At 57.4% G+C, this 18,533-nt stretch overlaps 1 protein-coding gene across 1 annotated transcript in view; it reads left to right on the top strand.

The window, feature by feature from the left end:
* DYNC1H1 (dynein cytoplasmic 1 heavy chain 1) overlaps positions 1 to 9,942 on the top strand; it is a 76,397-nt gene extending 66,455 nt beyond the window's left edge. The window contains exons 58-78 of the mRNA XM_047080080.1: positions 227 to 373; positions 468 to 618; positions 1,115 to 1,368; positions 1,453 to 1,587; positions 1,677 to 1,771; positions 1,943 to 2,117; positions 2,280 to 2,355; positions 2,986 to 3,146; positions 3,360 to 3,471; positions 3,574 to 3,634; positions 3,721 to 3,844; positions 3,990 to 4,103; positions 4,995 to 5,165; positions 5,347 to 5,564; positions 5,649 to 5,752; positions 7,378 to 7,589; positions 7,966 to 8,119; positions 8,679 to 8,821; positions 8,936 to 9,104; positions 9,248 to 9,375; positions 9,595 to 9,942. Coding sequence (XP_046936036.1) covers positions 227 to 373; positions 468 to 618; positions 1,115 to 1,368; positions 1,453 to 1,587; positions 1,677 to 1,771; positions 1,943 to 2,117; positions 2,280 to 2,355; positions 2,986 to 3,146; positions 3,360 to 3,471; positions 3,574 to 3,634; positions 3,721 to 3,844; positions 3,990 to 4,103; positions 4,995 to 5,165; positions 5,347 to 5,564; positions 5,649 to 5,752; positions 7,378 to 7,589; positions 7,966 to 8,119; positions 8,679 to 8,821; positions 8,936 to 9,104; positions 9,248 to 9,375; positions 9,595 to 9,723 — 3,033 coding nt within the window. The 3' untranslated portion in view covers positions 9,724 to 9,942. The remainder of the gene's footprint in view (positions 1 to 226; positions 374 to 467; positions 619 to 1,114; positions 1,369 to 1,452; positions 1,588 to 1,676; positions 1,772 to 1,942; positions 2,118 to 2,279; positions 2,356 to 2,985; positions 3,147 to 3,359; positions 3,472 to 3,573; positions 3,635 to 3,720; positions 3,845 to 3,989; positions 4,104 to 4,994; positions 5,166 to 5,346; positions 5,565 to 5,648; positions 5,753 to 7,377; positions 7,590 to 7,965; positions 8,120 to 8,678; positions 8,822 to 8,935; positions 9,105 to 9,247; positions 9,376 to 9,594) is intronic.
* Positions 9,943 to 18,533: the final 8,591 nt, after the last annotated feature.

The raw sequence follows: 18,533 nt of genomic DNA, 5'->3' as shown, positions 1-18,533 counted from the left end.
CAGGATGGTGGTAGACACGTGTGGCCAATACGCTTAAGGAACTGAGTTTTTTATTTAAATCAGGCCGCCACGGGTGCTGGTGGCTGCCGTACTGGACGGGGAGGTCTAAGCGGCTGGGTAGCTTCTGCGGTGTGTTCGTCTGGTTAGGTCAGCGTCAAAACAGTTATTTGGGTGAAGATACATGTTGTAAAACCCCAACCATGAAACTTCCTGTGTGTGCGTCTAGGATGTGGAAAGCTACGATCCGGTTTTGAATCCAGTACTGAACCGCGAAGTTCGGCGAACTGGGGGGAGAGTGCTGATTACCCTCGGCGACCAGGATATAGACTTGTCACCATCATTTGTCATCTTCCTGTCCACCCGAGATCCAACCGTAAGGACCGGGGCACTTGGGATTCACATCTGTGGCGGCGCTCTGTGTCGCAGCTCCGGTGACAAAGCGGACTGTTCTCTTACCCTTGTGGCAGGTGGAGTTTCCGCCAGACCTGTGTTCCCGCGTTACCTTTGTCAACTTCACGGTCACCCGCAGCAGCTTGCAGAGCCAGTGTTTGAATGAAGTACTTAAGGCAGAAAGGCCTGATGTGGACGAAAAGCGTTCCGATCTTCTTAAGCTTCAAGGTATGTTTCTGGCTCTGTAGCTTTGGGAGTCTTGGAGCAAGCTGGGGGCTGAACTTCCTTTCTTTCTTTGTAAGTTTATTGATTTTTGAGACAGAGGGGGAGAGAGCGAGAACCCCAAGCCGGTGCTAGGGGCTTGACGTGGGGCTCAAACCCACAAACCGTGGGATCATGACTTGAGCCAAAATCAAAAGTCAGATGCTTAACCTTAAGACTGAACCACCCAGGCACCCCTGAGGGGGGGGCGGGGGGGCTGAACTTTTTTTTACTGTTTTCAAGTTCATTTTGAGAGAGAATCCCAAGCCAGTTCTGCACCATCGACGCAGGGCTCGATCCCACAAACCGTGAGATCGTGACCTGACTGAGCCACCCAGGTACCCCTTGGGGCTGAAATTTTAATTAAGGTTCTAGAACATGTCAGGTTTATTCAGACACTCAGGGGAGTTCCCTTTCTGGAAGAAGCAAGCGGTGCAGACTCTGGACGTTGTGACCGTTTCAGGAGAGTTCCAGCTGCGTTTACGCCAGCTCGAGAAGTCTCTGCTGCAAGCTCTGAACGAGGTGAAAGGACGCATCTTGGACGACGACACCATCATAACGACCCTGGAGAACCTCAAGAGAGAGGCGGCCGAGGTGACGAGGAAAGTGGAGGAGACGGACATCGTCATGCAGGAGGTGGAGACCGTGTCTCAGCAGTACCTGCCGCTGTCCACCGCCTGCAGCAGCATCTACTTCACCATGGAGTCCCTGAAGCAGGTGACCGTGGGAGCCACCCGCCGCGGGATGGCGCTCGCTCTGTGCCCTCCCGCCTAATGGCCGTCGCCCGCTGCTTCCTTTCAGATCCACTTCCTGTACCAGTACTCCCTCCAGTTTTTCCTGGACATTTACCACAATGTCTTGTACGAGAACCCGAACCTCAAGGGCATCACAGACCACACGCAGCGCCTCTCCATCATCACGAAGGACCTCTTCCAGGTAGAGAGCCCGGCGCTTGGCTGTCCCCAGGGAGGGAAGGTGGGAGGTCGTTCTCCGGGGACGGCAGCGTCTCCCGCTCTTGTCCCCAGGTGGCGTTCAACCGGGTGGCCAGAGGCATGCTGCACCAGGACCACATCACCTTCGCCATGCTGCTGGCCCGAATCAAACTGAAGGGCACCATCGGGTAAGGCCGCCGCCCTGCTGCACTTGTCCCCGCAGGGCGCGGTCATTTTGTAGGTTGTCTGCTAGCATCTGAAGGGCTTAAGGAGAGGAAAAAAGTCTTTGCTGTTACCACTCTTTTAGTGAGTGCAGAAGCGAATCTGAGACCCTTGCTAACTCGTTGCCCCCTTCCCAGGGAGCCCACCTACGACGCCGAATTCCAGCACTTCCTGAGAGGGAAGGAGATCGTCCTGAGTGCTGGCTCGACGCCCAAGATCCAGGGCCTGACCGTGGAGCAGGCCGAGGCCGTTGTGAGGTTGAGCTGTCTCCCTGCCTTCAAAGATCTGATTGCAAAGGTTCAGGCCGACGAGGTGAGTGTTCTGAACGCGTCCCAGCCTCTTCCCGGGAAGTTGGCAGTTAGGAATTGCGTGTGTCGTGCGCACACGTCAGCCGTCTGATGTATTCATCCCAACTTCTCTGCCCACAAAAACGGGCTGTGCTCCGTGGCGACGCTTCTCCCGTTGTGTCCACAGCAATTTGGCATCTGGTTGGACAGCAGCTCCCCGGAGCAGACGGTCCCGTACCTCTGGAGTGAAGAAGCCCCCTCAAGTAAGCCCGCATCAAGGCCTCCCCGGTGTTTTCATTCTGGACCCAAATGTAAAATTGGGCTTTGCCGGCTGAGTGAAGGGACACCTCCGAGAAAGTCACCGATTCCTAAAATAAGTGTCTCAGTATAAAATCTTCAGGTCCTAATTCGTGTTCCCACTCTCGCTTAAAGACCGAGAGAGACAGGTGGGAAGACCATTGCCCAATGTTAAAGGAGAGATCGGCTAGTTCTGAGTGTAGTGCCCCAGGCCCTGTGCTAGCCCGCCTCAGGCCAATGGGCAGGGTCTCCACAGCCACAGGGCAGCAGGGGCAAGGCTGGCGGTGGCTGTGATTCTCTCTAGACGGCTCAGGATCTGTGTTCTGCCTGCGACAAATGGGTGGCGGTGGAGTCACGTGAAGTTGGTAACTGCCACCGTGCCCACAGAGGCGCCCATGTGGTAGGCGTGAGCACAGGTGTGTCCAGGGGCTTCACTGAAGACAGGAGGGGGTGGCAGTTCTCCTTGGGGCAGAGAAGACCAGAGGTGGCGGCATGATTCTGAGCTGTCATCCGAGCGGGGACTTGTAGCCAGACCAGTCCCAGCGGGGCAGTCTGGGCCGTGTCCTCCCCGCAACCCTCCACCTGCCTCGTTCCAGCACCCATCGGGCACGCCATCCACCGCCTGCTCCTGATTCAGGCTTTCCGCCCTGATCGCCTGCTGGCCATGGCCCACATGTTTGTTTCCACAAACCTCGGGGAGTCCTTCATGTCCATCATGGAGCAGCCTCTCGACCTGACTCACATCGTGGACACAGAGGTGCGGCTCTGGCTCCCAGCAGGCTCGGGGGGGGCCTCACCTGCCCCAGCCCCTAGGCGCCGTCGGGTCAGGCCATTCACCTGCTAGACTCCCACCCTGGCCGGCTCCCAGCCCCCCCGCACCTTGGGGCGGGGGGAATCTTCGCAAGGCCCGCCCCACAGGCCTCTCCTCTCCACAGACTCCCGGTCTTAGTGCTGACCTCTGCATCTGCAGGTAAAGCCGAATACTCCTGTCCTGATGTGCTCTGTGCCTGGGTATGATGCCAGCGGGCACGTCGAAGACCTTGCAGCAGAACAGAACACGCAGATCACTTCAATCGCAATCGGTAAGGGCACTTGGTGGGTTTTTCGGGCTGAAGCCCCTCAGAACTCACGGTGGACACTGAAGTCCAAGCCTGCCGTGCTGACACTAAGCTTTCTGGCACCAGGCTCGGCCGAAGGCTTCAACCAAGCAGATAAAGCCATCAATACAGCCGTCAAGTCCGGCAGGTAGGCCTGTCTTGTTTGAAAAAGCCTCGGTTCCCAAGATCCAGAGCGGAAACGTGAAGTGTAGCTGTGGCTCTCGCTTCGTGCAGGTGGGTGATGCTGAAGAACGTGCACCTGGCCCCGGGGTGGTTGATGCAGCTGGAGAAGAAGCTTCACTCCCTGCAGCCGCACGCCTGCTTCCGGCTGTTCCTCACCATGGAGATTAACCCCAAGGTGTGTGCTCGGCGTGTTGCTCTGAGTGCTGGTTTGCCATCTTTCTGTCCTGAAATCGTGGGTGTGTGTGTGTGTGTGTGTGTGTGTGTGTAGAGCCGAAGCACACAGTTAACCAGGGCACTGACAGGAACAGTGTCTTCCTCAGGTGCCCGTGAACCTGCTCCGCGCAGGCCGCATCTTCGTGTTTGAGCCACCCCCGGGGGTGAAGGCCAACATGCTGAGGACATTCAGCAGCATCCCCGTGTCCCGCATTTGCAAGGTAAGCGTCGCTTTCTCCTGGTGCACTTTCTCCGGACAAGCCCAGGAGACCAGGTCCCTTCAGCAAATTCGGAAGTGGGTCCCCACGTCTCCCAAACACCAGAATGGCTGATAACCCTGGAAATTGTACTACTTAACTGTAGGCAAAATTCCCTTCCTGTGAACAGATTGAAAAGTATGCCTGCACGGTGTCCTGTTGTGAGGGTGTGACAGCCAGGCTCCCAGGAGAGCAGACGCCCCCAGTGCAGCTCTAACCAGAGCCCAGATTTAGGTCCGGGGTAAATGAGAATCCTGCGCTCCTGACCATGGTCCCCTGAGGCCGGGCAGTGCCCTCCGAGGCGCCAAACACCAAGCTCGTGGGCAGGAGGAGAGGAATTCTGAAGTACTGTTTCATTTTGTGCTATAATCCCCCTTTTCTGACCATTTTAGATTTGTTTTCTGTATCATTTTCTACAGTTGAATAATTTATCTTTACAGGGTTATTGGATTACATCTTAATTAACAGGAAAAGTAGCACTTCATTTCTGGCAATGGTGTTAGTGTTAACGGTACTGCGTCAGAAGCCCTAAAGTTCAGTGTGGTTCAGGGTGAAAAGCTCTTTTTATTTTTGAAAGAGAAACAGAGCACAAGCCGGGGAGGGGCAGAGAGAGAGGGAGACACAGAATCGGAAGCAGGCTCCAGGCTCTGAGCTGTCAGCACAGAGCCCGACGTGGGGCTCGAACCCACGAACCGCGAGATCACGACCTGAGCCCAAGTCGGATGCTTAATGGACTGAGCCCCCTGGGCTCCCCCAAAAAGCTCTTCTTAAAACTTTGTTAGAGAAGCTGCACTGTTTTCTTGGAAAGGATGTTGCTTTCTAAGGGTTCCGTCTTTGATAACCTTCCTCACCCAGTCTCCCAATGAGCGTGCTCGCTTATACTTCCTGCTGGCCTGGTTCCACGCCATCATCCAAGAACGCTTACGATACGCACCCCTGGGGTGGTCAAAGAAGTATGAATTTGGGGAGTCTGACCTGCGGTCGGCCTGCGACACGGTAGACACGTGGCTGGATGACACGGCAAAGGCAAGTGCGGGCTGCCGTGTCAGATGGGAGGGGACGCTCGGGAGCGCGCACGGCTGTGGTGGCCGACGGTGGGGGTCGTGTTCGATGTGGGTGTGAGGAAGGACTCGCCCCACCAACAGAGGGACCCGGTGTGCCGGTTCCCCTCCGACCTGCCCCCACAAACCCAGCTTTCCTCACACAGGGCAGGCAGAACATCTCGCCAGACAAGATCCCGTGGTCCGCACTGAAGACCTTGATGGCCCAGTCCATCTACGGCGGGCGGGTGGACAATGAGTTCGATCAGCGTCTGCTTAACACTTTCCTGGAGCGTCTGTTCACGACGAAGAGTTTCGATAGTGAATTTAAGCTGGCCTGCAAGGTCGACGGGCACAAAGACATTCAAATGCCCGACGGCATCAGGTACAGACCTACCTCCTGTGACCCAGACCCCAGCCGTGCCCGGCGTCACCCGGGGTGGCATTTCCCAACGTGCTGCTTTTCTAGGCGAGAGGAGTTCGTGCAGTGGGTGGAGCTGCTCCCCGACACGCAGACGCCCTCCTGGCTGGGCCTGCCCAACAACGCGGAGAGAGTCCTGCTCACTACCCAGGGTGGGTACCCCACGGGCAGCCCTTTCCCTGTGCCGACCAGGTCAGGCCTCAGGCCTACGGCCTGCCCCCTCCCTCCGCTGGCCCTTCCGATCCTGGCCCCTCCTGGCTCCATCCCTGGGGAGGCACGGGAACTGGAGTGGGTCCCAGCTGGTGCCTCCCCTGCAGTCTAGGCTCGGTCTGGACAAAACTCGGTGTTTCGGTCAATGAGGTCTGGAAGTTACATCTAGGGCATCAGCTTACATTCAGACATGATTTCTTCTGTTTTGCGTAAAAGAGCCAAAAGACACCTGGTATTATGTGAAGTTTTAAAACCGTTAGTTTTTATTAGGATACTTCTTAGGAGCTTTTTCTTTCTCCTTTTTTTCCAAGAATATTTAAGAAATAGCTAACGCAGAGGTTTTCGAAGTATGGTTCTCAGCAGCATCAACCTCACAGGAATTTCTTAGAAATGCAGATTCTCAGGACCTGCCTCAGACCTCCGCAGTGGGAAGTGGGGGCCCAGCCCCCTGCTCCAACAAGCCCTCCGGGCAGCTGCTGTGTCTGCAAGCTTATGAACGGCTGATCTAACCCAGACTTCTCTTTATGGGAACCGGGCCCAGAAAGAACTTGTGATTTCCCCAAACTCACACAGCTAGCTGAGGGGACAGGATCAGACAGTTCCCTTCGGGCCATCTCCCCACTCTGCACAAGAACCCCTACTTACCAGGCTTGCTCTCTGAGGACAACTTTGAAGGCATGCCGGCTACCCCACGGGGCGGCAGAGGTCCTGTAAGCCACCGAGACGCAGGTGCGAGTTCGAAGCCTCGGTGCAGGGCAGGTCCTGGCAGGTCCAGGGTTGGGCCCGAGTGCTCTGTTGTACGACAGCCTGTACTGAGATGAGATCACGTAGGGTATTAACACCCAGGGCACCTGCTGTGAGCCCTACTTGGCTCCCGTGACAGGGGACTGGTTTGTAGGATTTGTCGCTCGCCCTGGTTGGCCGGAATGCCCTCCCCGTTCCTGTACTAACAAGCTCCCGCCGTCACTCCAGCCTTCTGCTGGTCACACCCAGTCCCACCTTCAGGTAGCACTGAAGGCTTGGCTGCTGCCCACCCCACATGGGAGCCCGTGCCGGCCTGTCCCTTCTGGTCCGGCCTTCAATGCCGCTCAGGAACTGGACTTCGAGCACTCCGGGACCCTGTGAGGGTGGGGGTGAGGCCAGACTTTAACGGGACGGGGGCCGGTGTTTGAGGTGGAGCAGGGGGGCAGACGGCCCAGGGCACACGGAGTTAGCAGCGCAGTAGCCTTTCTGGCTGGCGCCTGGCATGCCCCAGAGCCCACCCCTCTGCAGCCGCGGTCGGGGCTCTGCCAGCCTCACGGTGAACTCCGAGTCTTCGAGCAGCCTCGCTCTCGTCTTCGGCGCTCAGGCTGCGGTTCAGCCCCAGCAGCCGTGACCGGATGTGGCGGTAGTTTTCCACTGCATCTGCCACCTCATCTTTTGGCCCGGCCGCTTTCTGAGCTTCAGAAACGCGTCCTCGCTCGTACCTCGTGGGTAGACGTGTTCTGTGGCCTCTGCATTCAAATCCTTCTTCCTCTGATCTCCCGCCCGTCCCCCTCCCTCCGTCACCGGTGGGCTTGCGGCCCAGGCGTGGACATGATCAGCAAGATGCTGAAGATGCAGATGCTGGAGGACGAGGATGACCTGGCCTACGCCGAGACGGAGAAGAAGGCCAGGACGGACTCCACGTCCGACGGCCGGCCCGCCTGGATGAGGACCCTGCACACCACCGCGTCCAACTGGCTGCACCTCATCCCCCAGACGCTGAGCCACCTCAAGCGGACGGTGGAGAACATCAAGGTGCCGGCAGCGGGCGGGGCTGCCCCTTGGCGGCTGTGGCCCCCGAGGGCTGGACGGACGGGGCTCAGTGTAGTCCCAGCGGGCCCCCGGGCCCAGGTTCGGGCGAGAGGGGGCGACCCTGTGAAGCTGGCCAGAAGCGCTCTACGAGGTGGTCCGTCCGCGTACGCTAGGCCAGTGGTTCCAGGGCCCAGCCCGTGGCAGGCTTCCGACCAGCTTTGCCCGAGGCCCGGGCCCAGGGCGAGCTCAGGCAAAGCCGTGAGCTCCCGGGCTCCCCGCGGGGGACCTGGTGTGGATGGGCCTGCCTCCCACGGGAGAGGGGGCCTCTCCCGGACTCTCCCCTTCACCCTGGCCTTCCCGTGTCTTTGAACAATTTTAGGACCCTTTGTTCAGGTTCTTTGAGAGAGAAGTGAAGATGGGGGCTAAGCTACTTCAGGACGTTCGCCAGGACCTCGCGGACGTCGTCCAAGTGTGTGAAGGGAAGAAGAAGCAGACCAACTACCTGCGCACGCTCATAAACGAGCTGGTCAAAGGTACTGGCCCTCCCAGGCGTGCCCTGGGGCCCGGCCCCCCACGTCCGCCTCACGGGGCGCCGGCAGGTCCCGCCCGGCGTCGCACACGTTGCCATCTGCACACACCTCCCTGTGAGGGCAGCTGGGGGTCAGGCTTCGGAGGGCCCAAGGGTTTGTTTTCCCTACTTGCTGGGCCCTGAACGTTCCCTAAGATCTTTACCATCTTGGGGAGGGTGGCCACCACAGAGGAAAAGTGGGGGGCGTGAAGGATACAGGGAGCGAGCACCCAGATGTCTCAAGAGCCTGACCTGCCGGTGACGCCCAGCCCCTTCCGTGATGGGGGTTAGCAGCTGCGGTGTCCCTTAGGGCCACTGGGGTCCTCCATGTACACCCCGTCAGCCACACTGGACTGAGCAGGGCAGAGGTGGTGCGGGCCCAGGCAGGACAGGAGACGTGGCGTGGGGAGGGGGTGGGCAGAGTGCTCGCGCGCAGGCGCAGCTGGGGAAACAGGCGAGCTCTGGCAGGTCCGAGCACCTGTGCCGGGGATGTCAGAACCGAGCCTGGGTCACCTCGCTCGCAGGGATCTTGCCTCGGAGCTGGTCCCACTACACGGTGCCCGCGGGCATGACCGTCATCCAGTGGGTGGCCGACTTCAGCGAGAGGATCAAACAGCTACAGAACATCTCTCTGGCGGCTGCGTCTGGCGGCGCGAAGGAGCTGAAGGTGGGGAGCGGCGCCTAAGTGGCGCGGGGGAGGGGCAGCCCCGGGGCCGCTCGGGGACAGGCACAGATCCCGTGGCTGGTGCTCGCCGCTCACGGGGGCCCCTCCTTCCCGCAGAACATCCACGTGTGCCTGGGCGGCCTGTTCGTGCCCGAGGCCTACATCACCGCCACCAGGCAGTACGTGGCCCAGGCCAACAGCTGGTCCTTGGAGGAGCTCTGCCTGGAAGTCAACGTCACCACGTCCCAGAGTGCCACCCTCGATGCCTGCAGCTTTGGGGTCACGGGTGAGTCGGGGTCCAGGTTGGGTGCCGGTGTGGCTCCCAGTCCGTGTCTGAGGTCGCGGGAGGCAGCACGCCAGGGCCGGGCGCGGTGTCACAGATTCGGGCAGCCTTTCCCACGGGTGACAGGGCCTGACTTCCCCCCGCAGGGCTGAAGCTCCAGGGGGCCACGTGCAATAACAACAAGCTGTCGCTGTCCCACGCCATCTCCACGGTCCTCCCTCTGACGCAGCTGCGCTGGCTCAAGCAGACCAACGCAGAGAGAAAGGCTAACGTAGTAAGTGCCCCCTTCCTGTCCTGGGGTTGGCAGGGGTTGTGCGCACAGCCGCGAGTGATCAGGTGCAGCCATCGCCCCCCTTCCCCCGGGGCCAGCTCGTCACTAGGACCCCAGGGCCGCGCGGAGGCAAGCCGCCCCATCGCCAGGGCCACTGTCCACCATGCCCGCGGTGTCCTGCCTCTCCCGAAGCCGGCAGTAAGGCCCTGCCCTCTCCCCCAGGTGACCCTGCCCGTCTACCTGAACTTCACCCGTGCGGACCTCATCTTCACGGTCGATTTTGAGATCGCCACCAAGGAGGATCCACGTAGCTTCTACGAGCGTGGCGTCGCCGTCCTCTGCACGGAGTGAAACCCGACTCCTGGTCCCTTTTCTGTAGTAACTATTTAACGTTTCTTCGTCATTAAACCATTCGGAAGGAGTGGACTTGTCACAGGAAAGTCGTTGGTTCGAGGTTGGAGGAAGCGGACTGGAGGCTGAGGGACGGGACGGTGGGAAGAGGAAGGACTCGGTTGTGTGCTTGGGAGGGTCCGTAGCCTGGTTTGCTCGGGAATAAAACACTAAGCACGATCCAGCTCTCGCCTCTTCTGTCCCCCTCTCCTCCCGGCGTGGAAAGTGGGGGCCCTTTGCAGACACCAGGACAACTCCCGTGCCTAGAGCAGTTCTGGCCGTCCTGACTTAGCACCCTGCAGGCTTGGGCCTGCTCACAACCCCTCGGGTGGTTTCTGTGTCACGTGAGGGTGCCGACGCCCCCAGCCAGCCTCCCCCCGTCCCGGTCTACCCCCCCCCCCCCCACACCCTGGGGAAGCAGCTGGTTCCCACGAACTGCTCACTGTTCACACCGGACGTGATGCGTGTGGGCTCCTTGTGAAACTGGGCTGAGTGCCTTATGGCAGCCCCTAGGGTTCATCAGCGACCAGCTGAGCCTGAGCACAGGCCCCCCCCCCGCGCCCCCCCATGACAAAAGCCTATTCTTGCTGCTGGGCCCCCCCACGAGCAGGGCTCAACCACCAGCCGGGTGAGGAGCCGGGTCTGAGTGGGTGCCTAGGCGCCTGCCCCTGACGCCGACCCGACCTCTTCTGGGCAACTGCCAGGCTCCAAACATCCCCAGGGCTTGGCAACCAGTCTCCTCCCCACCCGGTTCTGGAACGGTCTATCAGGGATCCTGGGAAAGCCGCCTTGCAGTCCAACGTTCTACTTGATTGAAAATTGAGGTCCGTTTTAAATGTTCTTCTCTGAACCAATAAATAAGGTTTCTTAGTTTTTCTGCAGCGGTATTCCCGAACAGGGCTATAGGCTGGGACCAGGCCCAAGGACAGATGAGGGGAGCCCACAGAAACGCCGCCACGGGCGTCTGTCCTGCCTACCTCCTCTGCCCACCCAGCACACACAGGTGAGGGTCCCAAGCACGAGAGCAGCTGTGCCCTCCCGGCACAGAGCAAGTTCCCGAACAGGGAGGACCGGACGCCAGCCCAGAGGCCCTGAGCGGGAGCCGCTGCGCCTACTAGACGCCTGCCTGCTGCCCCCGAAAGCCCAGTGTGACCGTCCTGGGCCCCAGGGCCTCTGAGCCTCGCCCCACTGCAAGCCCGGCCTGTGGGGGCCTCGGTGGGGGAGAGGGGGGAGACCCCACCTGTGGGACCACCCGCTCACCATCCAGTCGGGAGGGTCGGGCCGAAGAGCGGCCACGGCACTACTCATCCTTAGCGAGCAGCGCTGGCACACGGGCCAGAGGGCCCCGGAGCCGGGACAGCGGCGCGCCTGTGCCCGGGCCGGCCCCCCGTTACCCACCTCGCACCCCGGCGCCCCGCCCACCCGCAAGAACGAGCGCTCTTCTCCTCGGGCTTCCCTTTATTGGCACTTGGGAACAGCGCGGTCCTGGGGGTCCCAGGGCGTGTGGGCAGCGGCCACCCGGCACTGGCGCCAGGCTCGTGCTCAGTTCATGCCTGCTGGAGAATAAAAGGCTCAGTGAGCAAACGCCCAGAAACTGGGAAAGGGTAAGAGAGCCACTGCCACCCCATTGTTTTCAAATGGCACGTCAAGAAAGGGGCGCCTGAGTGGCTCAGTCGGTTAAGCGTCCGACGTTGGCTCAGGTCATGATCTCGAAGTTCGTGGGTTCGAGCCCCACGTCGGGCTCTGTGCCGACAGCTCGGAGCCTGGAGCCCGCTCTAGATTCTGTCTCCTTCTCTCTCTGCCCCGGTCTCTCAAAAATAAACGTTTATAAATTAAATAAAAAAAAGCACATCAAGACCATGACGGTGTCAACAGCCAAAACCAACTGCTCAGAAAACCCTTTGTGAACACAGTGACAGAGGAACGGAAACGGGGACACTGGAGGCAGCTGGTCAAGGTGCCGGGTGGGCACTTCACACCAGAATCCACCAGTGTGTTATCCTAAATATTCTTACCTTGTTGTGTCAGCAACCCCCAGAGCCCCTCCTCTGTCCACCCCATCCCCCACTCCCCCACCCCCCTCAGCAGATGCGCCAGCAGGGAGGAGAACAACGGGTACCACGAATTCGGGTTTTTTAAAAAAATTGTTCCACCAACGCATAAATATTTAGTAAAAGTCAAGAAATGCTCGGACTCGGGAAGCGGGTTCCACGAGGGCCACACAGGACCTTTCCTCCACCGGAAACCCGTTTGTAAGCAAACAGGTGGGCACCCAGGTGTTCATTGTTTAAGACACACAAAGGGCAAGTGTTCCATTGATACAAGTCCGTCAGCGTTGGCTTTGGCCAACGGGCACCTCCTTCCCGAGCCAACTCCGCTCACCTCGGTCTAGGCCACATACTGCTTCTTCCTCTTCCTTTTCTCGGGCTCTGCAAGTAAGAGTTCCAGTTTCCTCTTGAAGAGGATGAGCTTGGGCCCCTTGTCCTTCTCACTCCCAAGTCTGGGAGGCGGCCGGGACCCTCTGGTCCCGCCCTGCGTGTGTCTGCCGGGCTCAGAGGGCTCCGCGGCGGGGAGGAGGGGACCGGCTGCCCTGGGCCACCCCTCCTCTGTCATTCTCTGGTCCTCTGGGGCTCCGGACGGCCCGGCTAGCCACCCTGGCGCCTCGGGGCCGCTGGCCTCGACAGGCCACATGTCCACGTCGTCGGCCTCCGGGGACGCAGGGCCCCAGCTGGCAGCTTTGAGGAGGTGGTCTGGGATTTTTGAGGAGAGAGGATCTTCTACGCGGACCTCTCCTGGACTCCTGGACGTCGGTGCGTGTGAAGGCACAACACAGGTCACGTCGCCCGGACAACAGGTGCTGAGACTGTAGACAGAATGGCTGGGGGTGTCTTCCGAAGACTGGCCGTCGTAAGGATCTAAAAACTGACATCATTTATTTCTGAGCCAATTAGCAATTTCTACCAGGGTAAAGCACCACACACTTCTCACGCGCAGAAGTTCCTCTTTCCATCACTGATGGTGGCAAATTTTGCATATCTGCCTTGCAATTGTTAAAAATGCATTAGATGGGCACCCGGCTGGCTCCATCAGTTAAGCGTCCGACTCGATTTTGGCCCAAGTCATGATCTCACAGTTTGTGAGTTTGAGCACCGTGTCGGGCTCTGCGCTGAGGGACTTTGTCTCTTCCTCTCTCTGCCCCTTCCCTACTCGATCTCTCTCTCAAAATTAACTTAAAAAAAAATAAATAACAGGGGCACCTGGGTGGCTCAGCCGGTTAAGCATCTGACTTTGGCTCAGATCACGATCTCTCGGTTCACAGGTTTGAGCCCTGCCTTGGGGTCTGTGCTGACAGCACAGAGCCCGCTTGGAATCCTCTGTCCCCCTCTCTCTCTGCCCCTCCCCAGCTGGCACTCACTCTCAAAAATAAACATTAAAAAAATAAAAAATTGGGGCGCCTGGGTGGCTCAGTCAGTTAAGCATCTGACTTCAGCTCAGGTCATGATCTCACAGTTCGTGGGTTCAAGCCCCGTGTCAGGCTCTGTGCTGACAGCTCAGAGCCTGGCACCTGCTTCAGATTCTGTGTCCCTCTCTCTTTGCCCCTCCCCTGCTCGCTCGCTTTCTCTGAAAAATAAACATTAAAAAAATTTTTTTAATAAAAAATAAAAAATGTATTAGATACCCCATAGCATCCAAAAGGCCTGAGGGTCCACCATCACTGGGGGCCCAATCTGAGCCCCATAACTGAGCCCTTATCCCAGTGCCGTGCACAGGCCGGTCCACACCACCAGGGGCCCGGGAGGGCGCTGTCTGAGCTCACTTCCTCCCAGAGTCGTTTTCCTGGCCCGCCTGCCTCAGGCTCCCTGACCAAGGGGTGCAGACACGTGCCCCTCACCACCCACCACCCCCACACGAAGGGCTGTCCAAGGCGGCCCAAAGGGGTTGAGATGAGCATTTAAGTCCAGTGGTCACGGTTTTCAAAGGTGCCCGCGCTCTGTCCTCAAAGGCCACGTGTGCAGGTCAGCAGCTGACCGCCTCTTTGTGACCGCTGGCTCAGGGGGCCTTGGAACTCTCTGGATCCTTTATCACACGGCTCCATTGCGTGTACCCAACCTCGTACCCGAATTCCTTGACCCGAATTTCCTATTTCTGACCTGACCTCGTACCTGAATTTCCTATTCCTTACTCTAGCTTTTTACCCTCCTGCCAAAGCGGCTCTGGCAGTAAGGGTCTCCAGGAAAGTCTGAGGCCCCGCGACTGACCGTCGTCACTTCCCCCGCTGACAGTGGGGAGCTGCACCCCTGGTAACTCCCAGCGCTGCACTGACCCCCCCCACACTCCCAGCTCCGCCAGGGCCCCGTGAGGACCGGTGAGGTGTTCCCCTCTCACTGACCACGGACGGGGCTTCAGTCACACCCTGAGAAAAGGCCCCGGGGCTGAGCCAATGCAGGGACCCCCGTGGGGTCATCTCACCTGGGTGGTGAAAACCTCCCGAGAGCTCATTTCTTCTGTGGACAGTCAACGCTGTTACGGAGTCCCCAAAACAGGGAATAAAATAGCTAACAGCACAGTCTGTAGGCAACGGTAATCATTTCAGATTCAGAGACCGCTCAGAATTGGAGTTCACAAAGCCAGCATCGTGGGACCCCCCACGATGGCCTCAAGGCCCAGGCCCGAGGGGGTACCCGTGTGGGGGAGGCTAACGGTCTCGGCCTGCAAATCAGCCAACAGCATCCATACTTACAAACCAGGGGATGCCGGGATAGGACGTTTATCCTCTGGCTAGAATGGTTTGGGTCAGAACGGCAGGACAGCATGACCTGGTGCCTCAAAGCACCATGAGACCGAATATTCACCATCCCCGAACTGATTATGGAGACTGATTTTAATTTCGATTGAATTTAATCTACCCCAGCCGGTAGAATGTGCCACTCTTGATCTCCAGGATGTGAGTTCGAGCCCCATGCCGGGGGTAGAGATTAATTAATTTTGAGATTGCAATTACTCAAACTTATGGCCTTGTCAATCTTCCAGGGGAAACTACTTTGAGTCTTTTTCTTACTTAAATGTTTGGGGGGGGGGGGGGGGAGAAAAAAAAGGAAACATCCATTTAAATATCAAAGTGAAGCTCCTCCTCAAATATAGTAACTCCATTCTTAACCAGAAAAGGGCACACACAGCAGGTCCCAAACCACTCTCCTTGCAAAGGCCTCCTTGAAGGGTCGGCCCGTGGCTGGTCCTGGGGACTTGGATTTGGGGAGGGCTCCACCGTCCTCTAAGTGAGGGGACTGGCTGCTGGCCCATTCTATCACCTACCTCTCTCCAGATACCTTCAATTAAGTCCTTGTGATTCTTTCTGTGATTGGCCTGGGGAAATTTAAAGAAAAAAAGACAGACGGTGCTGAATAATCCTTTCGATGAAGGGAGGCGGACAGCAGCTCAGCGTTCAAGAGCAAGGGGCAGAGAGAACCCCCACCCGCAGCTCCCGCCACGCTGGACACTCGGCGGATGGTGGCCCTCGGGGTGGACAAGAAGGACTTCCCTGGTCTGAGGGACTAAAATGCAAACGTGGGCCGCCATGAATAGGAAGAGTAGAACCAGGAATGTGGCAAGAGGGCGAATTCAGCAGCTGGATTTAACCGGGGAGAGAGAACCCTGGAACTTATTCTAAACCCGAAGCCAGAAGATCATGGAAGATACTAGACCATCCGTCCTAACCCCTTCCTTTACAGATGAGGCCCAGACAACAGCCAGGCCTTGCTTGCTCAGGGTCCCTCGAAGAACCCGGGGCTGGCACCAGATATTCTAGAACCCTCCTTGCTAATCCCAGGCTGCTGGGAGAAAGCAGCTCTTGCTTTTTCTCATCGACAGACTGACTCCCAAAGGACAGGAGATTGAACACCCCTGCTTTTGAGAAGAGAAGCCCCGTAAGGATGTTACCAAGAACCGCTGAGAATACCATTTCCACAGAGGGTGCGGGCCCGGAGCAAGGGTTCCTGGTCTGGGGCACACGGGGTCTCCCGCCCTCCCCGCCCTGCCCCCATGTCCACTAGCAGGGGAGGGGGCGGCGAGCAGGAGAGCACCTTGAAGCGATGGGGTGTGTTCCTCCACCTCTTCTGGAAGCCGGCCCTGGTGCTAGCAAACGCGGCCCTGATGCAGGCGGGCCGGCCGGACCTCAGACCAGCCATGGCCGGGGCCGCTCAGGGTGGGCTTTTCACTTCGCTACAAAACATCAAGTTCACAGGGACAAAGCACAGGTCACTGGTTGCCGGGGACGGGTGAGGGCTTGGCCACAAAAGGACAGGAGGGAACCTTCCGGAGCTGTGGGACTGTGTGCCTTGGCTGTGATGGCGGTCGCTCTGTAGGACGCATTTGTCAGAGTCAGAGCTGCGTCCCAACGGGGCTGGGTTTCACCGTGGGTGCTACCTCCCCAAGACAGATCTAGAGTTTTCTGAAAGCGTTTTAGGGAACCCGTGGGCAGCTGGAGGCGGGGAGTGTAGCCCGTGGGCTTCGCCTCTGTGAGGGGAAAGCCCCTTTGCCCCGAGAAGCTCGGTCTTAACAAGCTCATTGGAAAAGTCACACATTCAGTATGGAAACGAATTTGACAATAAATTTCATATTTAAAAAAACAGAAACAAAAAAAAAGAATATCTTATTTTACGAGGAAAATGTATTCTTTAATTGAGGCTTTCATTTTTATTACGCTAACTACTATCAACAATTTCAATTTCTTTTGAAATAAAGCACAGATAAATCTAGGGGAAAAAAAAGGGAATGTCACACATTCATTGACACTGAAAGTTCTAGACTGTTGGGGGGGCACCGACTCAGCTCAAATGTCCTCCTCCCCCTTTAACAGATGAAGAACGTGAGCCCGGGATGGGGACTGACCCACCCGAGTCAGAGAGCTTTTCCCAAGTGTGAGGTTATTAAAAAAACAACTTTTTAAAAAAACAACAGGCACCCAAAGAAGAGCGAGAACAGCAAAAAACAAAACAACTTACCCAGAGCACGAGGGGCTGCAAACCTACCTCCACGGAGTCTCATGTCCCTGGTTTTCAAGAGTCCTTGCGGGAAGGCACCGCCAGGCCCTGAGGGGAAGCGCCACAGTCACCACACGCACGCCTACCTCCCGCTTCCCAAAGTGGGCTCCGTGGCACACCAGTTCCAGGCCAAGGTCAGAGGAACAGGAAAGGATAAAAACAGACCCTAAAGCACAAGGCACATTAGCATCTTCAAGGCTAGAACGGTTCCCAGCAAAAATCAATTTCTTTAAGGGGCGTCTGGGTGGCTCCGTCGGTTGAGCGTCCGACTTCAGCTCGGGTCATGGTCTCGCAGTTGGTGAGTTCGAGCCCCGTGTTGGGCTCTGTGCTAACAGCTCGGAGCCTGGAGCCTGCTTCAGATTCATTCTCTCTCTCTCTCTCTCTCTCTCTCTCTCTCTCTCTCTCTCTCCCCCTCCCCTGCTCATGCTCTGCCTCTGTCTCTCAAAAATAAATGTTAATAAATATTTTTAAAAAATCAATTTCTTTAAGTATTAACTGAAGTCCGTCTGTACTTCCTTCAGATGTCATTAGCTTTCACTTCGCCTCCTCTTTCTGCCCCCGGGTCCCACCCAGGACACTACATTCCATCCAGTGGCCACTCAGCGGGCACATCCTCTTAGGCCCCTCTCGGCTGTGACAGCGCCTCAGGCTCTCCTCGCTTTTGATGACCTGGACGGTTCTGAGGACGTCTTGTAAGATGTCCCCCCACTGGGATTCGGCTGACGTTTTTCTTCCAAAATCACTAGGACTGTGGATTTGAGGAGGCCGCCCACAGAGGGGCAGTGCCCTCATCGCACGGGTGTCACCATGAAGTTTTACAGGGACCTCGCCGTGGCCACCTGGCTGGCACGGCACCTGTCGGATTTCTCCCTCCCGGACCTCCTGGGACACGGTCACGCCGGCCACCACACTCAACGACTGGAGATTTATGCCCCCGCGCAGACAGGGAGCGTCTACGGAGCTCCCTCCGCGTGGGAGATTTTTCTACCTGCTTGTTGATTTACTCAACCACCCGTGGCAGTGTGGATTCACACTTATTTTACACTTGGGTTATAATAAATACGACTTCATTTTTGGGGTGCAAGAGTATGTGACTCTTGATCTCGAGGTTGTAAGTTCCGGCCCCACGTTCAGCGTAGAGATTACCGAAAAAACTAAAACATTTAAAAATAATAACTACAGGGGCGCCTGGGTGGCGCAGTCGGTTAAGCGTCCGACTTCAGGCAGGTCACGATCTCGCGGTCCGTGAGTTCGAGCCCCGCGTCGGGCTCTGGGCTGATGGCTCAGAGCCTGGAGCCTGTTTCCGATTCTGTGTCTCCCTCTCTCTCTGCCCCTCCCCTGTTCATGCTCTCTCTCTGTCCCAAAAAATAAATAAACGTTGAAAAAAAAAATAATAATAATAACTACATACATGCTACGCGATTTAGTCCCGTTTTGGCCGGAACTCGTTCCGTTGACTCCTGTGTCCCTGTGACATGTCCAAAGCAACTTAATCTTGAACTCCGAAGGAACGCGTCCTGTTTCTCAGTGCTCTCTCCAGGCCAAGTGCAGACAAAAGTACCAAAAAAGTGAAATTATAACAAGTAGAGGAACCAGACCCCTCTTTCCTCCTCGCTTTCTCTGACGGAGGTACAGGCCAGGGTCAGTGCCAACCCCATGTTTTCTAGACCAGCTGGTTGGCACCGTGTTAAAGGGCTTCTTACGTACTTTTTAACAAAAAGGTATTTCATG

Source organism: Lynx rufus, unplaced genomic scaffold, assembly GCF_022079265.1.
Source record: "Lynx rufus isolate CCGP_SWC_20201006 ecotype Redwood Valley unplaced genomic scaffold, mLynRuf1.p SCAF_17, whole genome shotgun sequence".
In the NCBI taxonomy this organism is placed as follows: domain Eukaryota; kingdom Metazoa; phylum Chordata; class Mammalia; order Carnivora; family Felidae; genus Lynx; species Lynx rufus.
The sequence above is the reverse complement of the archived record's forward strand: the minus strand, read 5'-3'. Positions and strand labels throughout refer to the sequence as shown.